Below are 19,699 nucleotides of genomic sequence, written 5' to 3'. Positions count from 1 at the left end.
CCTTGAACTATAAAAAAAATAAATACGATCCTGGAACTTTTTAATATTTTTGATTCGGGTCCTTCTGTCCAAAAAAAGTTAACGGACGTTAACTTTTGCTTAGGTGGCAGGAAATTTAAATAAATAATATATAAAATATTATTAGAATTAAACACGTGGATGCTGACTCATAAGTTCATTTAACTAATTTAATTTAAATATGTAATATACATATAAAAACATAATATACATATATGTTTCACAGACAAAAAACAAGCATCGGCTAACTGGGTCTATAGTTAGGGTTTAAGTGAAATTGGGGCTATTGAGAGAAGATCAAAATCGCAGGTATTTGAGAGCTTAAACATGTATATATGATATTCGTTTAATCTTCTTACTTCATCTCTTTCATTTATCTTCATTTTATAACTCGAAATTGCTTATTTCAGATGGAATCCGGTGTTAAAGTGGAGATTCATCATGGTGGGCAGTTCACGACAAAGAATGGGATAAGATACTACAAAGGAGGTAAAACTGAATACATCTATGATCAAGCCGTAGATAATATATCAGTTGCTATATGTGAAAAATTCATCAGTGCTGATCTTGGTTATAAGAATTTTAAAATTTATTGGCTTAAGGATGGATCATCATTTGATAGTAATGGATGTAGGTTGTTATGGAATGATGAAATAATACATGAGATGTGTGCAGATGCATTAATTAATGGTAGAATAAATATTTATGTGGACCATGCTTGCGAAGAGAGTGATAAGATTGAGGCTGATAATCACAGTGATGCTGATGACAGTGAATATGATGAATGTGAAAGTGAGGAGAGTGAAAATGAAAGTATTGATATTGAGGATGAATATGACACTGATCATGATGAGGAGTTTGTCGATATAATTAAAAAGAAGAAAGAAGTGTATCAAGCTAAAAAGAATCCAATGGAAGTTGCATACGAGGAGAAACTAAAAAAAAAGGTTGAGGCTAGTCAATTAAATGATGAAACTGGATGGGAGAGTGAGTATGAGAGTGACTCTTTTAAATTGAATGAACCAGAGTCAACAGATTCTAGTGATTTGGAGGTTGAGTCTAGTAGAAGAGTGGAGAAAAATAAGTCGAAATCAAAGGGATTTACAACATTTAATCCAAACACCCTTATGAAACACATTGAATTTGAGATTGGACTTGTGTTTACTAGTGCATTTGTTTTAAAAAATGCTATCATTGACTATGCTGTGGAACAGAAGAGAGACATTTGGTTTAGTAAAAATGACTTGCAGAGGGTTCAAGCTAAGTGCCAGGTGTTGTGCCAGGCATATATATGCTAATTGGAGAAAGAATCATCCAGGAGTTGTTCTTAAAAATATGTTTTGGAGGGCTGCAAAGACTTCAACAGTTGAGGAGTTTAATCTAATCATGGAGGAGATTAAAGGTATATCCCCACTTGCCTACACTGATTTGGTTAAGACAGAACCAAGATATTGGTCCAGAGCATTTTTTGATATCTTAACTGCTTGCGAAATGGTTGACAATAATTTATCTGAGTGCTTTAACAGTTGGATAGTAGAGGCAAGATACAAGCCTATTATTCAATTGTTAGATGACATAAGGTTGCAAATTATGGAAAGAATTCATAAAAAAAGAGATGCAATGTCTGCAGTTGAGTGTAAAATATGTCCAAGAATCATTAAAAAATTGAATAAATGTATTGAGGGTACTCAATTCTGTAAATCAACATGGACTGGTGGGGATGAGTGTGAAGTCCGAGACACTAATGGGGGACAGTGGGTGGTAGATATGGTGAATAAGGTATGTAGTTGTAGAAGATGGCAGTTAAGTGGCATTCCATGTATTCATGGATGTGTTGCACTATTTAGTATGAATCGAAATCCCGAGGAAAAAGTTGATGATTGTTTCAGTAAAGCTGTATACATGAAAGCTTATGAAAATATACTCAGGCCAATGAAAGGTGCTATGTTCTGGCCACATACCGGTCTTCCTGACATTCTTCCCCCAAAGGCAAGAAGAATGCCCGGGAGACCTAAGAAAAATAGGAGAAAGGAACAGGGTGAAGTTGGGGCCGGGATGAAGTTAGGAAAAAAAGGGGTGGCAATGAGATGCAGTAAGTGTCTACTCTATGGTCACAATAAAACAACTTGTAAAGCAAGTGATGAAGAAATCAATGAAAGACAAAGAGAAGCTGCTGAGGCAAAAAAGGCTCATAGTGAGGCTGCAAGGGCCCAAGCTGCAGCAAAGGTTAGGTTTTAGTATGCCTTTAAATATTTGATGTTCTTAGTTAATGTACTAACATATGTTGTTCTTAATATATGTAGAGGAAGAAGGTAACAAGTCAAAAAAAGAAGCCTGACGTTGCAGACCAAGTTGAACAACCAAAAAGAAAACGGGGAAGACCACCTAAGGCAGCCAATGTTCATGTGCTGCCTCAGCCACTTCCACTACCTCCACCAGGTGTAGGGGTTTACAAATGTAACAAGGATGGTCATACTTACTTCTCAACAACAACCGAAACAATCAGAGTAACTAGTTCACAACCAGTAGGATCGACTTCAGCTCCTGCAACTACAAAAAGAGTTCATAGCTCAAGCCAACCTACTGGAGGAAAAAAACGGTGAATGTGAACTTTGGAGGTTTAGAGTACAAAATGTGGACTACTTTTACAAGAATTTAAGATGTCTGGTATTAAAATTATGAGTATTTTGGAATATTTTTGCTACTTAGTATTTGTTTTATTTTTAAGCTATTTATTCCAATGTAATATCAGTACACTATCACTTAATGTTCAAGTACTCTATTTCAATCTTATCTTTGTTTTTGTTTCAATTTTACATTGTGTTATAGAAAGATATTAGAGTAAAAAAATCAATTAATGAAAATAAAATTTTATTAAAGTGCAATAACATCCAATACAATTTTTTATTAAAGTGCCACATAATATCCATATAGCATCCAGCATTTTTCTTTTAATTTTATCAGCTGCCACCTAAGCAAAAGTTAACGTCTGTTAACTTTATTTAGACAGAAGGACCCGAATCAGAAATATTAAAAAGTTCAAGGATCGTATTTATTTTTTTTATAGTTCAAGGACGTAGATCATAAAACCGGTAAAGTTCAAGGACGGTTGAATTTATTTTCCCTTAAATATACTCATATAACTACAAAAATACACAAACCAATATACCCAATTTACTCAACTAGAGAAGATCCATCAATCAATAAGCCCAAATGAAAATACCCAGAACTTTAAAAGGACAAAGAAACACAAATTTCCACCAAAAATCTTTTATTAAAGTGAGAATAGGAATTTCATACACAAAAGCTCCTTCTGTATATACATATAATAATAATATATACAGAATATGTTACTGTTTATCACTTTTTAATGTATAATTCAAGGGATTTTCAACGAAAAGGGAAGTGTTGAATTGAAGAAAGTGAGGAAGGCAGAGGGGAGGGGAGAATGGGCCCATTAATACATTTTTACTACATGAACTGAACCTAGACTGGTGGTAATAATTTAAAGAAATGATAAAGATACATGTGAAATGTTTCACACGTGACGCTAGTTAAATACAGTTATATCATATATGTGTTGGTTTTTCAAGATAAATAGTTTTGGCGTACCTAATCAAGTTAATCTAATTATTTAAGGTGGACAATTTGCATTTTAATTTGTTGTTCTCGGTGGCATACAAACTAATCCGGATTTGTCGCGAACCCACATTAGAAAATTTAAAATTATTATTATATTTTATTTATTTATCTATTCTCGTTTAGTTGTATTTTCTCCAAAAATTTTATCATAACCATCTTAAAATTTTTATACCCGGATATGATCGATTAATAGAGAGAAAAGGTATTAAACAAAAATTTATTTTAATTAATTTATTTCTAATTATATTAGAACAGACTCGTATAATCAGCAATTATATAATAAAAAAATAAATTTTCACTCAAGAAATTTAATGTACGATAAAGTTATTCAATAATTATATAATTATATATGATAAATTCCCACTACACTAACCGCATGGAATACGGGAATTTGTCAAATCAAAAACAGAATTATGAAATCCAATGTGTTTAACATCTTATAATAAACGAAAATCAATTGCGTCATTAAAATGAACGAGAATCATCTTAAAATGAACAAGAATCACTTCGATTATTAAAATGAGAACCATTTACGTCATTAATTAACCAATTAAAATGACTTCACAAATCTACAACTAATGAACATACTAACAAAACCTAAACCGAGCGTTTAATACGCTAATATTTGTAATTGGGTACTCAGTGTTTAACCATACCTTTTTAATTATTCTATTAACGATTATTGTTGTCATTGGATACAACATTTGATATTGTCAATAGGAAAGTACCTCAGTTGTAAAGAGAAATTTCAGTAAGTTACAACTAGTCAAAATACTCAAGTACAAATCATATGTTTTACAAGAAGTATTACAGATTAGCTTTTTGCTGATTACAGAAAAGGGGTGACTGTTCATGAGCTGTACAATGCAGTGTATAGAGAGTCGACGAATCTATTTTCTCTTTTAAAAACCAGTCAGCATCTTGAATATGACAAAGCTAGTCTCTATTCGGTATATGGTCATAATCGCCATTTTCTGGAGAGTGGTTCTCTACAGGTCCCATTCTTCCTGAAATAACACGGGGTGTCATTACAACTGTTCCCGACTATCACTTTGCGAACAAGAACAATATAAATTAAGATGCAGATATAATTTGTATGTTGCGAGAGCATATACCAGAAAAGTCATAACTTGCACTGTTTCTTGTATCAGTGCCGGTCCACTCATTTGTATGTGGAGGTGTCATCTGCATGCTTCTAGGTTGAATCATGTATTGATTTACAGAAGAATCAACTGTCGCCGGAAAGCCAGCATTTGAAACTGATATCCCGCCAATTGGTGATGGGGACTTGTTTCCAGAACTGTCGGTTTTTACATCACCTACTATATCTTTTTTAGTATCCATCAGAAATGCGCCAACAATCACCTGTTGACAAACAATACAGACTAAAATTGGGGATGGACATAGAAGCATATTTATTATTAACCTAGATAGCCAAAACTAAATAAACCAGTACAAGAGCTTATTCATCAATAATCAATAACTTGAATGTGTAGCATCCAACCAAGCCTTTTCTGATAAGTAGCAAGGCAATGATAATCATCACAGAAAACTGCTAAGCAAAATTCCAGAAACAAGTGTATATTGAATAGTACCTGAATTGGGCCTGCAGCTGTCAGCGGTCCAGCAACTCCACCTCCAATAATTTGGCCATCCGTACTGGACAAGCATACACTGAGCCCACCGCTTCTTCCTCCCAGCTCATTACGTATATAAGATCCGGAAAGTGAAATTATGTCAAAGCGTCCCTGATAAAGGAGAAACCATATAGCAACTTTCAGATATACAGTGTTCCACTTAAAGCAAGAGGATCAACATTTATGTCTTCTAAGAGCATACGTTGGCCAAAATGATATAAAATAATAATTATGTAAAATTTGCTAAACCTTCAAGGTGTTGTGCTCTGATTGGACTGATTATAATGGTTGGCTATATTCTAAAATTGGTATGATATTATTATTTCAAGTTGTTATTAATAGAATATGTTATTTTAAAATTTTAATATGTTAATAGATGATGTATAATCATCCTATAGGCTTCTGAAGTCTGAAGGTTCACCAAGTTTAACCAACATCATGGGTTTGCTAAAATTTTAGCCAAGGGGAATGTACCGTTAAGAGCGCATAATTTTTTGCACTATCTCTATGATTTTTAGTTATCGCATGCCACATGGATTTTTAGCTAATGGGTCTTACCGTGCAGATTAAAACTACTAGATTCTGATAATTCTATATACTATGAGCATCCAACATGTGGTAGTTATTTGTACAATAGATAATTCAAACAAACCCCAATGCAATCTTAGTTAATCCTTCTACTTGTTCCAACTTTAATATGGTTCATATACACTTTCACAACTTGAGTTTCCATATACCCCAATCAAGGTACATACCCCTTATATCCTGCTCCCTGATGCTCAGGGGTAAAGGTAAGATGTACACATACCATGCCCTTGCTCTAAGTAGAAAGGCTACCTTGAGGATCCCGGCTGGCTTAGTGCATGATTAAATAATGAAACATACACCACACGCCATTATTCTAATTTCGCATTAATTTCTCTCCTTGACTCAACCCCTCCTAACACAACACAATAAGCAAAAATCATACACAAGGGAACATTATTAAACAAATAAGGACACATTTATATAAAAAATATCATGACCATTTCTCTATCAATTAACTAGTTATTCTCCAACTGACTTTCTCTCACTTTTTTTAGAAACTAATTGGGTGCAACACCTTAATTTGCCTGACCAAATCCTAACAATATTACTTTGCACCAGAACATCATACCCTTTCTTATCTAGCTCATTTATAGTCGAGGGTGGCCAAGGTGGCTGTAACGTTCTTCGGGAGTTAATATTTCAGAGATAGGCATTGTTAATAAATTGTTGAAATTATTCGCATTTCTAAAAATTAACACGCAATCTTGATTATAAGATATAATTGCACAACAAAATAAATAATACTAGGCATTAATCTCTGGAGAAAATAAAAAGGCAGATACAATAGACCTTAGAATAGTTTCGAAGAGAATACTCTCCGGTAAACAATTCAACTGGTGGGAAAGCATGTTAACAGTTAAACACAATTTGGATGATTTCAGCTAGGCCTGAAATTTCAACTATAAAATAAATCTCAAGAGCAACCTACTATCCCAAAATTCTAAGCTGTATACAAACACTGAACAAGTTACAGGCACCCAAACTATAAGAATCAAGGACAACAGGTTTTACCACTAATCTTTATCGGATATTAGAAAAAGATGGCCAGCCAGCCTGCCAGCCTTGACATTTTATGTACCACACTCGCAGTGTCCTTAGTCCAGATTCTACCTATTTTGCATGTTGAATACCTTCTTTCCATAACGACTCTTATAATATATACCCCTTATGACATAATTTACATACACTTGTTAACCCAATAAAATATGTGGTATATCTCCCCTTGACCTGTCCTAGACTACATCATTATAGTTTCAAACTTATATATTCATATGGGCTGAACTCTCCAAGAAAAGGACAAACTAACAAGTGAGGTTTTTAATTTAAGATTGTCGTAAAGTTGCCATTATGCATTTAATAGATTATATAGTTGAACTTCAGATCCTAATATGTAACCACCCAAAATATAAAGACAACAAAACAAGAGAAAATGATACTGATTAGGCTTAACCGAGATATTACCCATGTGGAAGCACGCATACGTAAGGGAACTTCACTTTTGTTTTCAGTTTTTCACATTGCCCATTTTTCAAGAAGAATGCATGGTATATTTTAAACCTATCTGGTCATTTCCATTTCATGGAAGAATTTCAATGTCGAGACAGCTTCCATTTAGATGATTTCGTTACCAATCATTCATTACTTACCTCATATGTGATGCTACCTCCAAATGTGGCTGCCTGGCGTAAGGATGCATTAGAGATTGAACCAGATGCTGAAAGAATACATAGGTCACGCTTGCTTTGCTGCATGAAAAACATTATCTTTTGTCCCACATCCTACGACATACAAACAAGTTACGGATTTGATGAGAGTCTACACATTAAAAAGCATTGTCAGAACAGTAGCTCTACAGTAACATAACTAGACGACGCAGGACACAGATCAAGTAGAGAAGTATACTTGCCAAAAATTAAACCTGCGATATCAGGAACCACATATCGGCATTTTAGTAGTAGTGAAATTCTGTAATAGGTTTTAGCACAAGCCTCAAAGTTCAGACGAAAAGCATTTAATTTTTAGGCTATCTCTTTCTAGAAAGGACATGAAATTTGAGACTGTAACAAATTATATATATGAAACAACCAGTCATTTCATGGAACAGAAAAGTATGTTTCTCCAAGTACTGAGTTCTACAGTCTAGGGGGGTATTAATAAGATCAGGACTTTAGCTTGTACATTGATTAATTTCATTAAGCATGATACACAAAGTTTTGTATATGCTGATATAACCCAATGTCTTACCTTCAGTTTGAACATCATGAACCTCCTTGAAAAAGAAGGCATTGCATCATACATAGATATGCACAACACAGGCCATATACAAGTTCTTAAAGAAAACTATCATTACTGGTAAAAAAGTTAAACTAATATCATGTTCATCACAAACTTAGTGGAAACAGTCATAAGGTACACCAAATAATGGTATACCTATATATACGGGCTCTTGGATGAAAGTCCAAAACTTATCTTTTGGATATAATTTTCTATATGTTACTTCATCAAGTCAAAAAAGAGGCTTTATTTTAATAAAAACTCTGAAACATAAATGTGATAGGAAATTTAAATGGTCATATCCACTTACTTCTCCAGCAGCCACAGTAATAATATGAGGTATGAAACCCTGCCCTGCGCCGCCTGCATTAACCAAGTGGAGTTGAAGTAAGTGTACATTTTCTTTAACTTCTACGTGATAGAGCAATACAGTGAAACCACAAAGAAACTTGACAGTTTCTCATAAGTTATATTTATAAAATAAGACTTCCCTGTAAGACATTGGACACGATATCTCTTGTATTCTAGAGTATTAGACCACTATATTAATACATAAATCTCCCTTACCACCGCACAAAACCACCCTAGTTCTTTTTACTATTTCTCGTTTTTGTTGTGTTTCCTCTGACACTATATCCATTGGCTTTGCAGTCAAGAATCCTGTGAACCTTTAAATACTAACAAATTAAGTAAATAAATGATACTGCAGATTACATACACCGGTCCTGCATCAGTTAGATTGCATATAACAAAAAGTTCGATAAAATTTCACATGTCTCTAAATTTTTGAAATTGAAACGCAAACCCTTGTTTCGGACATAAACATTAGTAATGTTACATGATCAATATTCCAAGACTCATTCTTTTTCTTTCTCCACCCCTCAATTTCAAACCACAAATACCAAAATCTCCAACTTTACCATATCCAAGAAACACAAAACCCCCCCTTCAATTATGCACTAAAAACACATACTCCCTCCGTCCCCTTGAGTAGTATACATTGGGGGACGGGGACGCGGCACGGACTTTAATGCTCCTGTAAAGTGTAGTTGTGTAATTTATTTTTAAAATTTTCTTTTTCTGAATTAAAGTTTGGATGTTATATTTTTATTCAGAAAAAGAAAATCTCAAAAATAAGTTACGGGACTATATTTTATAAGAGCATTGAAATGCGTGTCGAACAGTTGAAAAGAAACGTATACAATTAAATGGGACAGAGGGAGTAATAATTTAACAAAATTATTCAATTATCGAGTTTCCAAACATTCACAACAACATACCAAGAGACCCCAACTGAGCTTTCTTCCCAGACGAAGACCCAGCACCACCCATCACCGCCGCATCTTTCTTGACCGCCGTGGACGCCGCCGACGACATCCTCTTCGCCGCCGCAGCTTGCTCCGGCGTGCCATACTTTCTGGGCCTGCCACGCTTCCTCCTCACAGTCTCCAGCGCCGAAGAAACCGGCGGCGGTGGGACAGAGTGAGGGTACACCATGCGAGGCGAGTTGGGTAGAATACCATTGTTAGTTGCGGTGGCCGGAGATGCGTGTTGGGGCTGGGAAGAGTGGTGGTGGGGGTGGTAGTAAGGGCTTAGTCCACTTTCGTTTGGTTCCATTACTTTTGGATTTTCAGATTTTTGTTTTTTTTCCTTTTTTTTCTTTTCTGCCAATTATCATTTTATTAATATTTTACTATTTGTGTGTGATATCAGTTTGGAGAATGGGAGTTTATCGTTATTGTACCATTTTTACGGCTGTCCATGCTTATTTACAGGCGGTCAGCTGCTTGGATTAGTTTAATTTTTTTTTTAAAGCAGTTTTAAAAAAAAATGACAAAAATAAAGAACCTTCGTCTTTGTCTACGTGGTCTTCTCACCTTCTTATCTATCGATTTTCGCGCTCGATTCACCGTCCTTTTAATGTGTATTATATATGATTTGTGTATTATATATGATTTGTTCTGCTTAATTAAGCAGACTCTTTGTTTGGTAGACTCTCTGTTTGGTAGACTACTTCATGTAGAGAACAATTTTTATTATTTTACTTCTCATTATCACCTAGGCCTATAGCAGGAGTAAAATTTTATTCTCATATGTGAATTCATCACATTGTTAATGTCATTGATCCGTAGGATCTATTCGAGATCAGTTGATCTAGATAAGCAATAACTACATTTTACATGTTTATATGGAAGGTAAACTGTTTTTAAGCTTATCAAATACGCATATGTTTTTAAGCAATATTACGATGTTTTTGTTTAGTCTAGGTATCATGGATGTAATATATTTTTATCTCATAATAATTTCCTCAGTCTTGATAAATAGTATCAATATGTTCCCATTCTTTATAGATAGGGAATAGTGTAACATATCTGACCATTCTAGTTGTGGACATTAGGTGTTACTCTGAGTAATTAATTTCATATTTTTATTTGAGCATTACAGATTTATAATATATTATTTGACACAGTGCAATGAGATTTTATTTCTAATTTAAAGAAAGTTTTTTGAATATTAAATAATGCAGGAGTAATATTAATAGATTAATTTATTTTAGTATTGTAAATATTTGGTAAATGACAACTCTTAACATTCTATTAGGAAACTGTATGGATTAAGGATAGAGACACATGTATGATACTCAAGAGCACACTTCTAAATACAAAACTGACAACTTCATTGGTTACCTTGCAGGCGGGGCCATTAGTTGTGTTTAATGCAGAAAGCATGAATGAGTTAAGAAGATGGAACGAACCGTATGGTGAAGGAGGAAAGTAGAAGAAAATTCCTTATATTTTGACAACTAATGGTAGCAAATACTATTATAAACAATAGTTGAGCAAAGTAGTTGACAACATGACCTCAAAGAGATTGTCCTTATATTCCGGAGCAAGCCTCCTGAAATGATTAGACAAGGAAACACTAGTGCTTATTATCATAAAATGTTGTTGCCAGCACTATGATTTGATTTGGAGTTTATGTCTTCTACTGTAATCTGTAGTGCCGCTGTTGGGATTTCTCAAACAATGTGTGTAAAATTATACAATACATGCAATCTTGGTGAAGTTTATCGTATCTTAGATAAATTCTCTGAGTTATATACTGATATTTAGCTCAATCAACCTTGTGAGACAGAGACAATCACTACTTTATGTTCTAGGTGTTTAATTTAGTTGATGGATTAGGAATTTATAGAAATTCTGTTATGACCCGATGACATTAGTTGTATTGTGTTATTTGACTTTGGTCATTATGAAGTAGCTAGTGTCACGGCGGTTGGTACTGTTTGCTTTTATGCACTTTGGATTTATTGTCAATGACATATTCTCATATTTTTGTTATTCGTAATGTGTTTTTTTGATCATCATAATGCTTTGGATTGTGTAGATCATGTTAATGATGAAAAAGCACATTTATATGGAGCAAGAATGTACCTTATGCATCGCCCATTAAGTGAAGATCTTTGCACCCCTTATGTTTGGGCGCTTTTTCGATTTGGTCTCAACAATTTTTTTTGGCAGTATGCACCCTAAAATTTGAAAAGCGCTTCATTTTGCACCCTTTTGATCATTCTCCGTTTAATTGACCGTTAAAATTAACAGATATGGGGTTTTCACGTTGCACCCTACAATTTTAATTTTTTTTCATAAGTATTTTGATTTTTTTTTTCATGCTCATATTTTGAAGCTCAAGCCCATATCGATCTGTCACTGTCCCTCTGTAAACACCCGTACATGAGCATGTACTAAATGTTACTGAGAGTTTTACTCAGTACGCATTAAGTAATAACGGGTAGCTACATCTATATCTTATCATTTTGCTTAAACAGATCTGATCGAATTATTAGGGTTTCCACTTTCCAGTGTATGAATAATTTTTACACAAATGTTTGGTTATATATATTTGAAAAAACCAGTACTCCCATTGAATAATTGTGTGATTACAAACTAATCTTCATACTATCAGCTACTATTATGGACCGAAGGAAGCAGGAAGACCTGGAATTCGCGTATGGTTCTGGTCAAATAAACCCAGTTGAGGCTGTGAGACCGGGACTTGTTTATAATGCATCCGAGGCAGATTATATTAACTTCCTATGCAAACAAGGATACAACACAACTAATTTGCAACTTCTCAGTGGTGATGATAGTGTCTGTAATAGAATAGCCCAGGTGAAGAATGAAAGCCTTGAGCTTTTCAAAATATGAGCATGAAAAAAAATTCAAACTACTCATGAAAAAAAATTAAAATTGTGGGGTGCAAAGTGAAAACCCCACATATGTTAACTTTAACGGTCAATTAAACGGAGAGTGGTCAAAGGGGTGCAAATCGAAGCGCTTTTCAAACTTTAGGGTGCATACTGCCAAAAAATTTTTTTGAGAAAAAATCGAAAAAGCGCCTAAACATAAGGGGTTCAAAGTGTCAATCACTCAAATACTAATAAACATCATCTATTTTATAAAAATGTGATGTCTACAAAACTCTTAAACATCAAATATAGTGTCGCAAAATGATATCCAGAATATCTTTAACATCATCCAACAATAAACAAAAAAAATTCGAATATGTCTTTTAACATCACTTTCTCGTAAAGGAAATGACGTCAAATTAACTTATCGATATCGATTATATAAAATTTTGTGATATCAATATAGGAATAAGAAAAGCTAATATCTTTTTTAAGAAAAAAGGGCCCAAATATCATTATTTTTCAGTTTAATTCCCCAAACACCATATTTTATAAAATTGACCCCAAATATCATTAAGTGACGTTTTATAAAGTAGCGTTTAGCTATAACAGAAAAATGCTACATCGTGTAACGTTTTTACTTTTTCCTAAAAGTAAAACGCCACACTGTGTAGCGTTTTCTGTTTTAAATATAAGAATAACGCCATACGATATAAAAAGGAGGATGTAGAGCAACTGGAGGTATGTTCTCATTGGTAATTTAATTTTAGGGGTTCAATGCTAGGTTTGAGAAACGTGTAGAAGAACGTTACAACGTAACTCGACCAGAAAATTAGGGTTTAATGTTATTTACAAGCTTTGGAAGGTCAAATATTCACCAAGTATGCCAACAATTTCTTGAACCGTGCTGTAAAACATTATACGAGACATACTATGAAGGTGTTTGATCGAGGGTCTTGGTTGTTCCAAATCGTTTAAAAGGAGGGATAGCTCAAAGAAGGTACGTAATACATACTGTCCGTATTCAGGAGCCCACTTGTACGTGTGGAAAGTTGTAGAACTATCGAATCTCTTGCTCCCATGTGATTGCTTGTTGTTCATACATCAAGTCAAGATGAAGTATGATATATTTGTCGGGGATTGGTATAAGTTGAAGAACGTGTTTAAATTTTATATTGATATATTCGAGCCAATACCAAACAAGGGTGATCATCGATATACTATGCATGACAAAGATATTAAGAAGAAGAAGGGGCGAAGAAAAGCAACAAGATATAAGAATGAAATGGATTTCTAAGGTTTAAATAGGGGAAATGATAGTTTTTAAGTGGATTTGATTTTAAATGAGTTGAGATTACTTTTATGTTATGAATTAGAATGATACTCCCTCCGTCCTCTTTTACATGTCCCCATTTGACTTTTAACCAGTCAAATTGACCAAATTTTGACTAAACATTTCAAATTATCTCTTCATTATTTTCGAAATCTGAAAGTTGCATATTAAAATACACTAAATATACTTTCTAATGATATAATTTTTATTATTTTTTGAATTATATGATATATGTAAAATTTCAGTCAAAATATAGTCAATTTAACTGGTCAAAAGTCAAACGGGGATATGTAAAAGGGGACGGAGGGAGTATTGATTATAATAAATTAATACAATTTTTTTTCATGATTATTATAGTTTTGATTTATAAGTATAAGATAAAAAATTGTGAAAATATTTAGCATTCACAAAATTTTAATGCAACGGTAACGAAATTTCCGCATTGATAATTTTTTTTGAAATAATTTCTAAATTTATGTTATTAATTAGAATGATATTGATATATGAATTTAGTTTTTTATCTCGTGATTAATAAGTATAATTTGACCATCGTGATTATTGCTAAGAGCTAGAAATTAAGAAAATTATATAGACCTCTAACCGGTTCACAACCAAATTTGATAAACTCGAGATAAAAATATTTTTCGACTCCCTTCTTAATATCCATTCAGAGACCACCTTATAAGGATGGTGTCTAGATCAGTGGTCTCCTATAATAAGACACCTCTTAATCGAAATGGTTTCTAAAATTAGAAAAAATGACCATCTATGTAAGATCAATGATTACTTAAATAAAAGGAGAACTAATCACATATCTAAATTAAATGGTCTCTTTGATTTCAATAATAATCATATATTGTAAAAAGGTGATATCTTAAACTTTATTTAAAAAGCACATGTATCTCATAGATGGTCTTTTTGATTCCATCTAACAAACCACTTATATGTGAAAGTTGAGATCTTTTCTAAAAGCATTATCTACAAATAAAATATTGGTAGGTAAGAGTTGATATTATTATTTCATATGACATTCCGAATTTATTCATATTACATTCATGATATATAAACCTAATTTGTTTTGTACTTGGATATTAAAAATTAAACAAAATAAATTATATCACACTTCACAATTATTTTACTCCCTCCATCCCAAATTAGATGGCCCTGTTGACTTTGGGCACATAATTTAAGGTTCATTGACCGCATAGATACGTGACTTATTTTAAAAATTTTATTTTTGCAAATAAAAATTAAAATATGAAATTTTCATTCATAAAAGAAAAAATAAAAAAATAAATTTCGGAAGTAGACGGTCAATGCACCTAAAGTTACGTGCCCAAAGTCAACGGGGACATCTAATTTGGGATGGAGGTAGTAATAAAGATGTCGTACACTGTTTTAGAATATAAAAGAACAATTACAAAAGTGATACTTGTTCAATAAATCAAGAATTATACAACCAAAATCTTTCAATGGTATTATACCCATTAAAAACAATTATCTAAGTTTGAGTAGATGGAATATAAATTTTTAATGATTTGAATATGTTTCAGACTTTCAGGCTATATGTCCTTTAACCTTCATGTACTTCAGTGAAGCACAATATTGATAGATAGAGCTACCAAACACGAACAAATGATGATTGGATAAAAAAAGAATATTAATTTTCTTGATTTTCTGCATATGGATATATATATTAGTTACCTAAAATTTAACCAGAAAAAAAGAGAAAAGAAAATGATGCATAATCATATAAATGTTTATCAATGAAACAACTGAAATTGAGATTTTTCTCAAAATAAAGTTAAAATTTTCTCTCATGAGGAAACATACTCACTTAAGATTAATACTGACAGGTGAAATTATTTTACAAAGGCTTGCAGTTTGGATCAAAATCAAAATTAAAACATATACTTTCTTATAATGGTAATTTGCTAATCGTCCGGGAAGAGGCTTCACCTCTGAGGTCAGGCTTCACCTCTATGGTTATGATCAAAAATTCTGTAAATAAATTTATAACTAAGAAAAACATAGATAAAAATAATTTATTTTGGAGAAAACTAAAAGAAGAAGATCAAATTAGCAACAAAAACAATTTGGAGAAGAATATCTCACTTCTAAGATGTTTCCTCCGGTAACAACTAACAACCAACCTAATTTATAGTTTGGAAGATGAGGACAAAGTTTTTTATGATAAGGAATAGAATAATGAAAAGAGGTAAAAGAGACATATCTTCCGCACATCCAAGAATCGACGTTAAAGGTTTTATATATGGTGTCGATGGTCAAAAATAACGTTGCTTAAGGTTATACCTATTTCGTCACTTATATTCTTTAAGAATGCCAATACCTTAGGATTTTTTTAAATGTAAATGAAGATAAAACTAAACATTTATTCATTACAAACGACATTATTTAATATTATTACACTCTAACATACTTTCCTAAATTTCCAAATTATATATAAAGATAGGCAGATAATGTACTTTGGATAACAACAAAAGAAACTTAAGCTAATAATTGTTCACCAAAAGAAATATTTAAGGTAATAATTGTTCATCAAAAGAAATATTTAAGGTAATAATTGTTCGACCGGTTTCATAATATACTGTTTAGTGCGCTCAATTATTTTTGGTTGGACTTTTACCTTTTATCTTAACTTAAATTAGATTAGTTTCGTCTTGCAAAGGCTTTATAATTTATTTAATTTTAAAAATAGCACAATTTTAATGCAATTTTATATTTTTTTTTACTATATGAATGTGAGATGTTATCGGACAATATTTTTACTCAATCATAAAAATTCTATTATCAATATTTAATCAATTTTTTTTCGAGATATATTACATCTCATTTATCATATAACAAACGTTTTTCATTTGAAAATTGTTGTATGACTCCATAACACTTGCAACAAATTTTATTTTAGAATCACGTTCAAATTTTTACAATCTGGAGCTCGATCACAGAAGAGTTTTCATAACTGCGTATCAATCATTATGCATCCTGTAGTGATATAAGTTCGGGGCATCACAACTATTTTCCACTTTATTAATAATTATTTTTCCACATCCTACTTCCCTCTCATAAGTTGCATCTCAGTTCATTTCTTGGGTTATAACAGAGCAGAGCAACAGGACTCCAAATACAACTGACGTAGTAACGTTCTATTGTTCTGTTGCAGCAGACTTCTGTATTCTGCACTGAAATTATACAAAAAAAACATATGAACCAGTTGGATTTAGCGAGTTACTCGGAAAATTCTAATATTATTTGCAACCGAATGTGCATTATGCAACATATTGTCTTCAACAGAAAATATACTAGTGTTCTGCACATGCCGAGAACGCAACATTGTATTCACTCATGCTAATATTCCACCGCAATTATCCAAATCAAGATAAAACTTACATCACTAATTAATTTAATGAATAAAATCAAGCATGTACGAGCTCCAATGAAACATTAGAGCACAAGCTCGTTGATTTTATCAGAGAAATAAAATCAATGTGACCAGTGATTTTGGGATGCCAAAAAATGCAACGGACACAGTATATGCTTACAATTACAAAACAAGAAAAAAGAATGCAACGAATAATTAAAAGTTGATACGATTCATTAATACCCAAGGCAATTTAGTGACAAATAATAACTTTTGGAGAGCGGCCAAGCAAATAGCATTTAAAGTCGGTTGACATAATTGATTCTTTACATCCTTGTGATAGCTTCACATCCTCTAAGTTCTAGAATGGAGGATGAGAATTTACGAGATAGTCTGAAATAGAAGATAAAGCTCAGGGAATAACAGAACAAAATTAATTAAATTATAGCATTGTCATGCAAAAATTTGAACTATTATCAATTAATAATACAACATTCTCCAATGAAGATGATCAAGGTACTAAGGCCAAAGGAGTTGATGATTTGGGTGACTCTCACTGATTTCCGCATTGATGTGAGTTTTAATAAGAGCAATATACTCTTCTGTTTTTTTTTATATAACGCTTAACTTTTTGCACACATCTCAATGTGTTTTGAACGGACATTTAAATAGATTATTTTTAATTTTTTTTTCCAGAATTAAACTATCTTTTACTTACTTTTTATTCAAAAAAGAAAAATTTAAAAATAATATTTTTAAGAGCCCGGTCAAAATATATTGAGATGTATGCAAAAAGTCAAGCGTCATATATAAAAAAAAACCGAAGGAAATACTTTCATTCATCAATTTACGTTTACGTAGAACATGATCAGATTATAGCTAATCTTTACATTTTTTAGTTTCAATAAAATTCACACTCTTAGGGCATCTCCAACCATCACTCTAAACTTTATATTTCTTCACTTTTAACTTTATAAATAGAGTAATCCATCTCCAATTATCCATTACTTTATCTTTATATATAAAGTCATGCACTATCCTACTCTATATATGAAGTTGAACTTGAAGATAAAGCACAAATTGCTTTATTTATAAAATGAAGTAATGGTTGGAGATGGAATAAAGATATAAAGTGAAAAAAGTGAAAATGAAGATGAAGTTGCTTTATTTATAAAATTATGATTGGAGATGGTCTTACAAAAAATATTGCAAGTTATCAAAGCCAAACCCACTGCCAAATTCACATATTTGCCTATTTGGGTTGTGATCTTCCATTAAAACTCTTTACACACCTCTGCAAATATCTTGGCAAAGTTACAAACATATGATTCTTAACGTCCATTATAAAACCAATATCATCAATAATACACCAAAAAATCTCCATATTAAAAAGAAATATTCCACCCCTTTATTCTCCACGATCTCCTCCTCCTACACATCAACACGCACACAAAATTCATCCTATAAAAACCAGCCCAAAATCTCTTATTACATGCACTAAAAAACCATTCTAAACCCACCGGAAAATGACGTCAGTGATCCAAGACCACCGCGAGAACGCCGAGATCATCACCGACGAGGCCCTCTGCAAGAAAAAATCCAAGGAGCTTCTCCGTAGCATCGCTCTGCCCACCGGCCTGCTGCCGTTAAACGACATCGTTGAGGTAGGACACAATCATGAAACAGGCTTCGTGTGGCTCAAACAGAAGAAGAAGACTGAGCATTTGTTCCGTGCGATAGGGCGCAGGACAAGTTATGATACGGAAGTGACGGCGTTCGTTGAGAACCGACGGATGAAGAAGCTGACAGGTGTCAAGACCAGAGAGCTTTTCATCTGGGTCAGTCTTTCGGATATCCGGATTGATGACCCGGAATCTGGGAAAATTACGTTCGGTACCCCTACGGGGATTTCGAGGAGTTTTCCTGTGAGTGCTTTTGAGGAGGAAGAGGAGTAGGGGTGGGGGTTGAAAAGTCAATGTGAATTTTATGCAGAGTCAAGATGTCAACGCTTTAGTTGTGGTGTGTTTTTGTTATCTACGTTGTGGTACTACTATGGTTTATGAATTGTGATTAACAAATAAATGCCCTATTATTCAAAAAAAACAAAATCAAATAAATGCCCTCACTTTATACTCCAAAAATGTCTGGCCGTCTTGTTTTCATTTTTACTTTTGTCATATATATTGAAAAGTTTTTATCTTTAAATAATTTTTTTGAATTGAAATAAAATTTTATGAATTTTATATATAAAATATTTGATTGCAGTAGTATGTGTTTTGAAATTTATAAAACATAAGAGTGGTGAAATAAATTATAGGTTGAAGTTTGGTCCGTAAATATTGTATACCTAATAAAATGTATCCTTAAATTTATATTGCCTAAAGATTATGAATAAAATCGATGAAACATGCACTATGCCATAAATGGCCTTTGGCAACATTACAAATACGTTGCCAGAGGCCCACAAATTGTTGCAGCAGACTGAAAATTTGCAATGGCAACGATTTTGGGCTGTTAGTATTTTTGGCGTTGCCTTAGCCTGCAAAGGCAACAGTTTATGCAACGTCGGAAATCCGTTGCCAAAAAGGCACAATTTTGAAAAAAAAATGGGACCCACCCAGCACTGCTCGGTGGGT

At 33.0% G+C, this 19,699-nt stretch overlaps 3 protein-coding genes across 4 annotated transcripts; 2 read left to right on the top strand and 1 right to left on the bottom strand.

Annotated features, from left to right (window-relative positions):
* Window positions 1-229: 229 nt before the first annotated feature.
* Window positions 230-2,811, top strand: LOC108203352 (uncharacterized). The gene is made up of 3 exons (XM_017372245.2): window positions 230-327; window positions 429-2,244; window positions 2,322-2,811. Exons 2-3 carry the CDS (start codon window positions 1,204-1,206, stop codon window positions 2,619-2,621), a joined length of 1,341 nt encoding a protein of 446 aa, XP_017227734.1. The 5' UTR covers window positions 230-327; window positions 429-1,203; the 3' UTR covers window positions 2,622-2,811.
* Window positions 2,812-4,393: 1,582 nt separating this feature from the next.
* Window positions 4,394-9,860, bottom strand: LOC108205501 (AT-hook motif nuclear-localized protein 14). Of its 2 annotated transcripts, none has more exons than XM_017375484.2 (6): window positions 9,440-9,860; window positions 8,470-8,522; window positions 7,532-7,663; window positions 5,256-5,408; window positions 4,776-5,025; window positions 4,394-4,663 (listed from the first exon to the last, which is right to left on the bottom strand). In XM_017375484.2, the coding sequence occupies exons 1-6, from the start codon at window positions 9,774-9,776 to the stop codon at window positions 4,650-4,652; spliced, it is 939 nt and encodes a 312-aa protein (XP_017230973.1). In that variant the 5' UTR covers window positions 9,777-9,860; the 3' UTR covers window positions 4,394-4,649. The 2 variants fall into 2 exon arrangements, with proteins under 2 accessions (XP_017230973.1, XP_017230972.1); XM_017375483.2 differs by having other exon boundaries at window positions 4,394-4,667; window positions 9,440-9,857.
* An 8,393-nt stretch (window positions 9,861-18,253) lies between these two features.
* On the top strand, window positions 18,254-19,204 carry LOC108211784 (uncharacterized). The gene has a single exon (XM_017383473.2). The coding sequence runs from the start codon at window positions 18,590-18,592 to the stop codon at window positions 19,016-19,018; it is 429 nt and encodes a 142-aa protein (XP_017238962.1). The 5' UTR covers window positions 18,254-18,589; the 3' UTR covers window positions 19,019-19,204.
* Window positions 19,205-19,699: the final 495 nt, after the last annotated feature.

The sequence above is a fragment of the Daucus carota genome, chromosome 1 (assembly GCF_001625215.2).
Source record: "Daucus carota subsp. sativus chromosome 1, DH1 v3.0, whole genome shotgun sequence".
NCBI lineage: Eukaryota > Viridiplantae > Streptophyta > Magnoliopsida > Apiales > Apiaceae > Daucus > Daucus carota.
This window is presented reverse-complemented; position numbering and strand designations above follow the sequence as displayed.

Coding starts and splice junctions, on each gene's coding strand:
- LOC108211784 (XM_017383473.2), top strand. CDS start 18,590: ATGACGTCAGTGATCCAAGACCACCGCGAGAACGCCGAGATCATCACC.
- LOC108205501 (XM_017375483.2), bottom strand. CDS start 9,776: ATGGAACCAAACGAAAGTGGACTAAGCCCTTACTACCACCCCCACCAC. Junction 5,026..5,255: donor CAGCTGCAGGCCCAATTCAG/GTACTATTCAAT, acceptor GTTTGTCAACAG/GTGATTGTTGGCGCATTTCT. Junction 4,668..4,775: donor TGCAAGTTATGACTTTTCTG/GTATATGCTCTC, acceptor GTGTTATTTCAG/GAAGAATGGGACCTGTAGAG.
- LOC108203352 (XM_017372245.2), top strand. CDS start 1,204: ATGCTATCATTGACTATGCTGTGGAACAGAAGAGAGACATTTGGTTTA. Junction 2,245..2,321: donor GGGCCCAAGCTGCAGCAAAG/GTTAGGTTTTAG, acceptor TAATATATGTAG/AGGAAGAAGGTAACAAGTCA.